The 10,329-nt window shown below is 41.6% G+C and overlaps 1 protein-coding gene across 1 annotated transcript; it reads left to right on the top strand.

Moving 5' to 3' along the window:
• Positions 1 to 1,418: 1,418 nt before the first annotated feature.
• LOC146470262 (uncharacterized) lies at positions 1,419 to 9,925 on the top strand. The gene is made up of 5 exons (XM_085122242.1): positions 1,419 to 3,279; positions 5,248 to 6,802; positions 7,183 to 7,671; positions 8,418 to 8,553; positions 9,694 to 9,925. Exons 1-4 carry the CDS (start codon positions 1,570 to 1,572, stop codon positions 8,531 to 8,533), a joined length of 3,870 nt encoding a protein of 1,289 aa, XP_084978368.1. The 5' UTR covers positions 1,419 to 1,569; the 3' UTR covers positions 8,534 to 8,553; positions 9,694 to 9,925.
• The last annotated feature ends 404 nt before the right edge of the window (positions 9,926 to 10,329 follow it).

Genomic DNA, 10,329 nt, shown 5'->3' with positions numbered 1-10,329 from the left:
TACCATACAAAAATAAAGCTACTCGTCAAAACAAACACTTTTTGATTCAAGAAAACTTTCAATTAATTGACAAAAATTCCCACCTGCTAACTACATTAGCAAACTAATCGTGGTTTACGGGTCGTGTCGCTGTCTAACAGGTAGCCATTGTTGAACAAATTGCCCAAATACATAAAGCCCTCAGTAGTGTTTAACCAACAAAGAAGAGTGGCTGACAATTTGATCAGTTCAATAAACACATTATTGACCGACATCAATTGGTTTGCCGTTTTACAACATTTTTCTTTTTGTAGTCGAAAACTTTCCCAATTACTTGACACAAACACTTGCTCAAGTACATAAAGCCCTCAGTATTGTTACACCAACAAAGAAGAGTGTTTGTCAATTTGATCAGCTCATTAAACACATGATTGACCGACGTAAATTGGTTTGCCTTTTTAAAACATTTTTCTTTTTATAGTCGAAAACTTTCCCAATTACTTGCCACAAACACCACCAGTCATAAACTGCTCGTAGTTTGCGGGTCGTATTGTTGACTAACAAAGTGTCCATGTGAAACAAATTGCTCTAACACTTAATTCTCTCAAGAGTGTCGCACCAACTAAAAAGAGTCGTTGACATTTTAATCAGCTCAGCGAAAACCTAATTGACCAAGGTGGTTTCGTTTCCACCTTTGAAGATTTTTAAATCACGTTCGAGGTACAGTCCAGTAAATAACAACAGGATTTCTTAATGTTTAAAGCCCAGAAAAAAATGTTGAAGCCTTCTTTATAAAGCGTTCACAAGAAATAAATTTCACGTTAAGATATAGTTGTTTATGAATGTTATGATGTTGACTTAGAACACAGTTTGTAAAATATTCTCGATAGTTTGTTCTTTTATTTTAACTTTTGTCTTAAAAGTACCTTGGGTTAAAACTGGAATACAAACTGAAATAATTGTAAACCTAAACCCAACCAATCACGCTTGCTCAAAGCATGGTACTTGCCACCTCGTTTGGGGGAGAAACTGAACAAACCAGGTAATGATTTTTCTTTAAATGTGGGCAGCGATAATCGCGTTTTTCTTTCAAATTAACCGTCGCTCCGTGTAGCTGAACACTTTATGGTCTTGCCAAATATGGTAGGACACCTGTAGTCACTTAACTTCGCCAAAACAACTATAACTACTCAAACAAAGCAAAATTGCCCTCCCGTGACTTCTAAACAGGTGACATAAATAACTTATTAATGTTGGTTTGCAATAAGATAAATCACTTTTCTTGGGAGTAAGAAATAGTAATATCAAATACTCCCTATCCACACCACTGCAAACTTTATTCTAGCATCTTTGCAACGTACAAAATATATTGATAAATTTTCACCTAATTAAATTATTGCTTGCCCTGGAATTCTGAAGACAATATTCTACACGCAAAATGTTTTGTCTTTTTAATGTTTTATTTGCCACGTTATTTTCTATATTACAAAAGAATATTTAATAACTTACGTAAGGTTGGCTTTTGCATTTGCAAAGACATTGTGGTCTCACTAAAGGCGTAGTTTGGTCTTTCGTTCCTCGCGGAAGACTATGGCTGCGTTGCGACTTAATTGTTCCCTTTTTTTAGTATTTCTAGTCTTAGGAAGTCTTCTCGTGGTACACAGTAAGCCACTATCCCAGAATAATGAAGGAAAAGAGCGCTTAAAACGAGACGAACCCGAAGAAGACTCACCGCCTGAATCTTCCGATCAAGAACAGGAGAAGGATGAAGACAAGCCGGCAGAAGATAACCAAAACGAATCCGAGACCAAAGAAGACGAAAAAGAACAACAGGTTGAAGAAAGCGAGAACGATACAAGCTCTGTTGAACAAACCAACGATGATAAATCAAACGAACTGTCAGATGGAGCGACAGAAAAAGAAAAAGAGAGCAAACAAAAAGGTTCTAAGAGATGGTTCAATGCTGGTCAAGGTGTGTTTGGCGGTTGGGGTTATCCTGGTTGGGGTGCATTCCACGGACTTGGGTTTGGAGGTTTTTATCCCAGTGCCGCGCCTGGCTTTTGGCCTGCACATGGACTTGGAGCGGGATATGGTCACGGAGCCGGTCTAGGCTGGCCTGGCTATTGGTACAAGTCTAATGTACCAAAAGGTCCAAGAAGTCGAGGTTCATCTAAGAAATTTGGAGTTGAGCACCCCTGGGGGTATGGTCTCGGGGGGTATTTTGGTGGTTTTGCTGTCCCTTGGGGTGGTTATAATGCAGCTCCGTACGCCTATGGTCTCGGCGCCTTTCCTGGCTATGGATTGTATCCCTATCCAGGATATTATGGTGGCGCCCTGTTCCGCTCTGGTGTTCCAAAAACCGATAAGAAAAATCCCAACCGAAGGGGGAATGTAGAAAAGAGGTTTTACGGTTATGGTGGATATGCCCCGTTTGCTGTTCCCGCTGGATTCGGATATCCCGGTTGGGCTAATTACGGACATCCAGGGCTTGGCTTCGGTGTTCCCGCCTTTGGTAGCTTCAGCCCTTACCTCGGTCATTATCCTTTCGGTTCATGTTTTTATAAGTCCAAAATTGCTAAAGGAGAGAAAAGCAAGCGCGACGCGCCCGGGAAGGCCGACAAGAAATGTTTTGGAGGGTGCGGTTATGGTGGCTTCGGAGGCTGTGGATATGGCTTGCTTGGAGGCTGTGGTGGTTTACTAGGTGGGTGTGGTGGATGCGGAGGATTAGGGTGTGGAGGTTTAGGATGTGCAGGATTAGGATGTGGTCGGTTAGGATGGGGAGGATATGGCCAAGGTGGATGGGGATGGGGTGCTTTCCCTGGTAATGGCTGGGGTTATGGAGGTTTCGGGGGATGGGGTCCAGGTTGTGGGTGTGGTTGCGGATTCTACAAATCCAAGATTTCTGAAAAAGGTAAAGCCAGGCAACCCGAGACGAAACCAAAAAGAGAAACAGATGAAGAAACACCAGCAGAAAACAAAGCCGAAATAGAAACAGATGAAAATACCGAAGCAAAGAACAAAAAGAAAGACAAAGGTGACTGTGGCTGTAAACCACCATCCTCAGACAACGCCAACCAGGCTGAAAAGAGATGCGGCTGTGGAGGGCCTGCGTTCCTGGGATTACCTGGCTGTGGAGGACTCGGATACAGCGGATTGGGAGGATACGGATTATCAGCCTATGGCTACGGGTATCCCTTTCTCGGAGGCTGGGGATGTGGAGGATATGGAGGATGCGGAGGATACGGGGGATGCGGCTTGGGATACGGAGGATGTGGTTACCCCTGCGGATGCGCTCTAGAGGTAAGAAACCACTCAATAAATAACAGTTAAGGCAAGTGGCTGAGTACTCTTGCAAAATGTAGAGTAGAACATCCCATACAGTCAGATTACCAGAGTTAGGGCACTGGGTACACTAGCCAAAAGGAGAATTAGCTGAGGCTAAACTGACAACCAGATAGCTCAACGGTGTAGGTTAGAGCAAGTTAACGAAACCCCATAACAAATGCTTTGTTACATTTTGTTCAAAACTTTAAGAACCGGAATAATCGAAAAAACAAAATTAATTTACACTGATAACATTAAGTTGAATTCCTTAGCTAATTTTAAGTGCTGTAACAACACTACTTTCCGTTGAAATCAAGTTGAAATTGATGTTGTGCAAGAAAGGAAATAAAAAGCATGGTATTAAAAAAATGTTGTAAGAATATGGCTGCAAGAGATACGAAATAAATTGTGAAGCCTTTCTGTCAGTTGTAACCGCTCACACATTGAACTGCAATAACAGGTTATTTGTAACAATCAGGAAGTAATATCCCTAATAGCGGTTTGCAATAAAAGCTACCGAACTTGAATTTCACAGTTCAAAAGCACGTTGCCTTGCAACTCACTTGTAAGAGACATCTTCCAGCTGATTTACTGATAACCGTTGTAACTGTTTTTACGACTCCTTTGGAAATCAGTTCGATAGGTCTTACCTGAGTGTAAATTTTGCTCATAAATTTGACAAGATGAGATTTAAAGCAGGAGATTTCAAACGGACATTGCACCTTATTTGGATCGAATGCACTAAACCTGAAGTAAAATTGCTAAACGCATTTTATAGACATAAATACTAGCAAAGTTAAGGGAGGTTTGCTGTTACTGACTAGTTTGTGTATCTCCTTGATGGCTTTATTCACTTCGTAAATTTAGTTCGCTTAAGTTGCGGGTACTACCTGCCTAACTGACAGCAAAACCTGAAAATAAGAGATGAAATAAAGCCAATCGTTCTGTTTGTAATACACTTTTAGCCCTTTCTTCCATTCCACTCTAAACCCTTTTAGAGTGTTGATCTAACAATTCAAATGAAAGCTGCCGAAACGTATTTTATTTTCTCGCGCTGTTTTGTTTTGTTTTGTTATAGATGTTTTGTTATAGATATATTTAGGTAATTTATATCGCACAAAATTTCAAGTTTCGCGCTTTTCCTCCTTGGGTGTTTTTATACTGTTAGCCTGAGAAGATAAGCAAAATGTAGGATGATGAGGATGAGTTTTGCTCCATATTATCACTGATAACCAGTCCTTTTTCAAGAAAACTGAGCGATCGTTGATGAGCGTATGGAAGCCAATGTATACACGTGTCTGCTTTTTTTTTTTTTTTTTTTCAATCCCTCTGTCACCGAATCATTCCATATCCACGACAACTCGTGGAATACATTTGCAAAAAAGATATATATGCATAACAGTAAAGGTTGTCACGAGGGTGAAAAGTCCAGGTGGTGAGATATCCGGCTCGTTACAAAACTAAAGATCGTTTACTTTATGAAACATTTCCTAAATACAAATTCGAAAACCCGATGTTTACTGGTTTTGGTGCTACTTTTGTGCTTCTTGAACTGGTTTGAACGGATCTCTAGATTGCTGTATTACTATCCGTTTAAATATATGGCATAGAAGATTTTTTTTGCAACACGAAACTACGTAAAGAGCAGTTTCTCTTTGCTCAATAATATCTTTTATCCTGAATAGTTACTTTTCTTTATCTAGCAGCGTGTTGAGAGGTTTTAAGAAGACCCGAGTGGATTCTGTGAGAATTGACTTTTGATTTTTGTTTTGTAAATTCTGACATTAGGAATGGTTATCAAACCATGCGTAAAGTTAAGAACAGAGTAATCATATCGGGTTAAAGGTATTGACGAGTCTGAACATTTTTTGTGTTAAGTGCCCTTAAAGGCTTTCCTACATTTATTCTCGTGACTTGATATTGCCTTTATTTTGTTGAAAACAGCTCCTTACGCCAACTGACTGTGGATGCACTTCAATGGGCGGCTGTTGCGGTTGTGCCTCAGGCTGTGGAAAGTCAAAGATTTCTAAGGAAAATAAGGCTAAGAGGAGTGCTCAAAACGGAAGCAAGAAGCAAACTAAACGATGCGGTGGCTGTGGATGTGGTTGTGGTGGTTGCGGTGGTTGCGGTGGTTGCGGTGGTTGCGGTGGCTACGGTGGCTGCGGCTGTGGCGGGGGATGGTACGGTCACGGTGGATGTGGTTGTCATGGAGACTGGTATGGTGATTTGGGACACTGCGACTGGTTTGGTGGTTGTGGAGGATGTGGCGGTTGTGGGTGTGGTGGCGGATGTGGTCACGGAGGATGCTGTGGTGATTGCGGCATTGCTAGTTTGGGATTCGGGCATGGAGCATGGGGGGGACATGGTTATGGAGGTTGTGGCTGCGGTGGTTGTGGAGGATGTGGAGGTGGCTGTGGGGGATGTGGAGGTGGTTGTGGGGGATGTGGAGGTGGTTGTGGGGGATGTGGGGGTGGCTGTTGTTTGTTCAGATCTAAGTTGGCCAAAAATGAAAAAGGTCAACAAAAACAATCAGATAAACCTAACGATAGTCCTCAGTCTGCTCAAGATGGCAAATCAACTCCTGGTGCTGGCAAGAAAGAAGAGAGGGCGAGTAAACGCTGCGGATTCTGGGATGGTTGTGGGGGATATGGGGGATGTGGAGGATTTGGAGGATGTGGAGGATTCGGAGACCTAGGATGTGGAATTGGTGACTGGAACTGGGGTGGATGTGGCCTACCTTGGGGAGGCTATGGTGGAGGCTGGGGAGGCTATGGTGGATGCGGAGGCTGTGGGGCATTAGGAGGTTATGGTGGCGGTTGTGGAGGTTGTGGTTTGGGCTACGGTGGAGGACCAGCTTTCAATGGTCCATGGACTTTCTTCAATGCAGGATGTTGTAAATCTAATGTGGGCTCCCAACAACCTGGCTCTTCTGATAGTGCTGCTGGTGGGAAATCTGCAAAGGAGGCTGAACCATTATCTGTGAAGCCTGGTCCTGCTCCAGCTGTTAGTGTCGCTGCCGCTGCTCCTCATGCTCCTGCTGTTGCGAAACCTGGACAGTCAGCTCCAGTAGCGTCAGCATCTCAAGATCAACCAGGGGTCACAGGAAAAACATCCAAGCGATGCGGAATTGGCTTTGGAGGTTGTGGAGGTTGTGGGGGCTGTGGGGGTTGTGGGGGTTGTGGTGGCTGCGGATTTGGTGGTGGTTACCCTGGATTCGGATATGGAGGATACCTTGGTGGTTGGGGTCATGGCGGCTTCGGACTTGGGGGTTACGGCTTAGGTTTGGGATATCCGGGATATGGGTTTGGTTATGGATACCCATTTTGGTATGCCCGAACAGGCGTTCCACGGAAAAGTAAAGATGTTAAGCCGAACACCCGTGAAGAGATACCTGGAGCAGAAGATAATGCGCAAAGCAAAAAGCAAACTATTCATCTAGGATATGGATATGCTAGCGGAGACAACTACCGTCTTGGATACGGATTTGGTGGAATGGGAGGTAGTGTTATAGAACTATCATCTTTGGTCATCTTTAAGATAAAAATAAAACTTAATTGAACTTTTCACGTATTAATTAAAATGCATTGCAAACATAATTACATTAATCTCCTAACATTAAAATGGTATTGCCGTGATGCAGTTAGTACAAAGTTTTAAGTAAAGTTTTGTTGCTGAAGAGGAAGAGGAAAGGAGCCTGTCCAACAATATATCTTTCACAGACTTCCGTCTTTGGTCTTAAAGGGAAAGTGTTAATATATTTTGAATCAGTGCGCTGACTGAATGGCTGACTGACTGACTGACTGACTGACTAGTTGATTGATTGATTGATTGATTGATTGATTGATTGATTGATTGATTGATTGATATTTGTTTGATTAGGTCTAGCTGGGTATCATGGAGTAGGTGGCGTTACCGGGACCTCCGTCTATCGCTCTAGTATTCCAAAGGTAAACCAAAAGGGCTTTAAACGCTGGGGATGGGGACATGGTGGATACCATGGATATGGTCATGGACACGGTGGCTGGGGATATGCTGCACCTTATGGTCACCCCATCACACATCCTGGATTCACCAGCATCGGATTCCCTGGCCACGCAGTGTCGAGCTTCGATGTTAAAAACAGCATTGCTCAGAAACGAGGAAAACAAAAGCGACAAGTGATGGCGCCGTTTGGTGCACTAGGAGCTGGTCCATTAGCGCTTCCTGCCGCTATACCGGCCGCATTACCGTCTGCTGTCGCCCCGCTTTCTCTCCCTGCCTCGTACCATTCCCCACTGTTTGCACCAGTTTCTCATCCAGTCGCTGCTATACCATCATACGCCTCTCTGCCAGCAGCTGTGCCCGCTGCTCTTCCCGTGTTACCCGGATGTACGTAGAAACTGTTTATAAGATGTATTTATTTAGCGGTGTTAATTCGATGTTGGGTGTAATGTGGATTGAACTTAACTTAAAGATCAAAATTTCTTAAAGTTTCTTAAATGGCTGACGATTTTAACTTTTAAATTGTAAACGAAAACAATACCATTACGTAACTTTTGTAATTTCTTGAGGATCTTAAACATCTAATTTGTTTAATATCAAACATTTTGAGAATAAGTTGCGAAGTGAGTAAACTTCGACTACCTCTGGGCATCACTCAATTTAGATCAAAATAAAAACTGCAGTAGATGGGTCCATTGCAACCTCATGTATACCTTGATTCAAAGACTACACACGTTTGATAAGAAAACCCTTTATGTTCAATAAAACAAGCTACTTGATTTATTTATGGCCCATTTGTTAGTGCTAATGCTTAATGTACTTAATAAACGATTTTCTAACCACAACGGCAACTGAATTATTTGAACTCTTGTCTAACAATAATTAATAGTATTTAAGAAATTAAATTAAAGTACTGGCATCCTGGAATAATCAGGGGGGCTAGCGGAGCCAGACAGCCAAGTGTCAAATTAATAGGTTACAGGTCGTAAAGATGGTGCAAACTCACACGACAGACAAACACAAAAGCAAGAAAAAACTGAATTTTAGACGTGATGCTATTGAAAGATATAATCACTAGAGCTTACTTTTCTTTTCATAACTGATTTTGAAACGATCTTTTGTCACCATTTCAGTACACGTTGGAGGACCAGCCATTGGGGCGCTGGCTCTTGGCCGCTCAAATATGCCGCAAGGTCAGCCATTTGGCCCCTTTGGAAACATCAAGAGATCAAAAATGCCAAACAAATAAACAAAATCAATCCTTTACAGGTAAGACTAACGACCAGCTTAATGGAGACAAATAAGCTAAGTCATAACTGTTCAGTTCTGTTCAGATAGTGGGGACGGCAAATGTCAAAATAAAATGCGAGGAATGGGGCCCCTCGTGTTCTATACTTCTTGTTTGCCATTTGGAATCTCGAAAAGATTTGCTTCGTCACTATGTCTGAAGATTCTAGGAAGAATAGCCTTAAATTTTAATTTCGTAGTTGCGCATTCATCGTACGTCCCACGTTGACCCTTTTTTTTTTTTTGTTCCCTTGGGTTGTCTTGTGGCTGTTGTGATCGCCTGAGTGGTTAGTTTGGTTTTGGGGACAATTCAAGCTTAGGGCCCTTGTTTTACAAGTGCGTACAAGGACATATTCAATTCCTGAGGATGTTTTTAACTGGGAGTTGGGTATTCTTGGACTTAAGGTGACTCCATACAGTTATTTGGCGCGCGGCAGATGGGTACTAAATTGGCGCGAGCGCGCGCAGTTTTTTAACTGATATGGGAGTGTTAATTATACTGGCGCACAAATCAAGTTTGTTTTAGGCTGAAAAGTAAGGCTGTGTTGACGTGTTTTCCACGGTGATTTTTTCTGAAACTTGGCTCAATGTTATGATTTAGCTGGTATTTGTACTCCAAAAAATCTTAGGGACAATTATGCAAGGACAACTGCAATAAATGGCAAAAACGAAAATTGCCGAAATTGGCCAAAACCTATGTACAGAATTGTTTTGTCTTTACGAGGAGATACTTTGGAGTTTCTCTCTTCTTCACACAAAAAAGCGAAATTTTACCGCGCGAAATTCGGACAAACCCGTTTTGAAACTAGCTAGGAGTGAAGGAATTAAAAGATGTATCATCTTCTGGTTGCCATGGAAACGGGGTTTACAGTTGTAACAGTGTTTTTTAGAAAGCACAAGGACCTAGGTACTCGAAACTATGTTTGAAACCAGATATTTTCACAGGGCTGAAAGAACCATAACATCAAGAAAAATATCTATCACTACCAGCGAAAACTTAAGAAATGGCAAAGAGCCACCGAAAGCCTTTTAGGGGGCTTGGAATCCATTTTCTACCTTTATTTTTCATTAAATCAGTACATAATAAATAAATAAACAAACAAACGTATCTTATTGTTGCAGGTTATCGCAGATAAAGAAAAAAAGTTCCATCCTATAAGAAATCAAGTAGGAAGAAGACATGGATTATTTTTATTTTGTATCGTTAAAAGAAGCAAAGCTTTGTGGAGGTTATTTGATGTTTTCTAATCATCTACAAAATGACTCATCGACGCTATCCATGCACAACAACAAGTATTTATCAGTTATTTTTAATTTTAACATATCGAAAATAAAGTAAAATTTTTGATTTAAATGGGTTGTATGTTCTTCACTCTGTCAACGTTTTGCCATTTTATTGGTAACACACTGGTATATTTAGTAAAAAATACTTATTTAAGCGCCTAGTAACGCAATAAATTGATCATGACCTGGGTGCTCCGTACACCAAACAGTAAGTAACCAAGAATGCGTTATAGTTATTTCATGTACAGCAGGCCCGACGTGAATTGCTGTTTCATTTTTAAAAATCTGCCACTTATAAGTTTTAGTATACGATTTCATGCTTTCATGAAAAGTGTCCAAAACCTTGGGTTGCGATACAGTGTTTCTTGTAGCAAAGGTCGTTCATTTGCCTCGCACCCAGGCAACAAATGAATACAGGGGCCAATTTAATAAAACGTTTACAGTTGTAGTTTACAAACTGGGTCTTGCTTGGCA

Source organism: Pavona decussata, unplaced genomic scaffold (assembly GCF_977016875.1).
Source record: "Pavona decussata unplaced genomic scaffold, jaPavDecu1.1 SCAFFOLD_114, whole genome shotgun sequence".
NCBI classification, from domain to species: Eukaryota; Metazoa; Cnidaria; class Anthozoa; order Scleractinia; family Agariciidae; genus Pavona; species Pavona decussata.
This window is presented reverse-complemented; position numbering and strand designations above follow the sequence as displayed.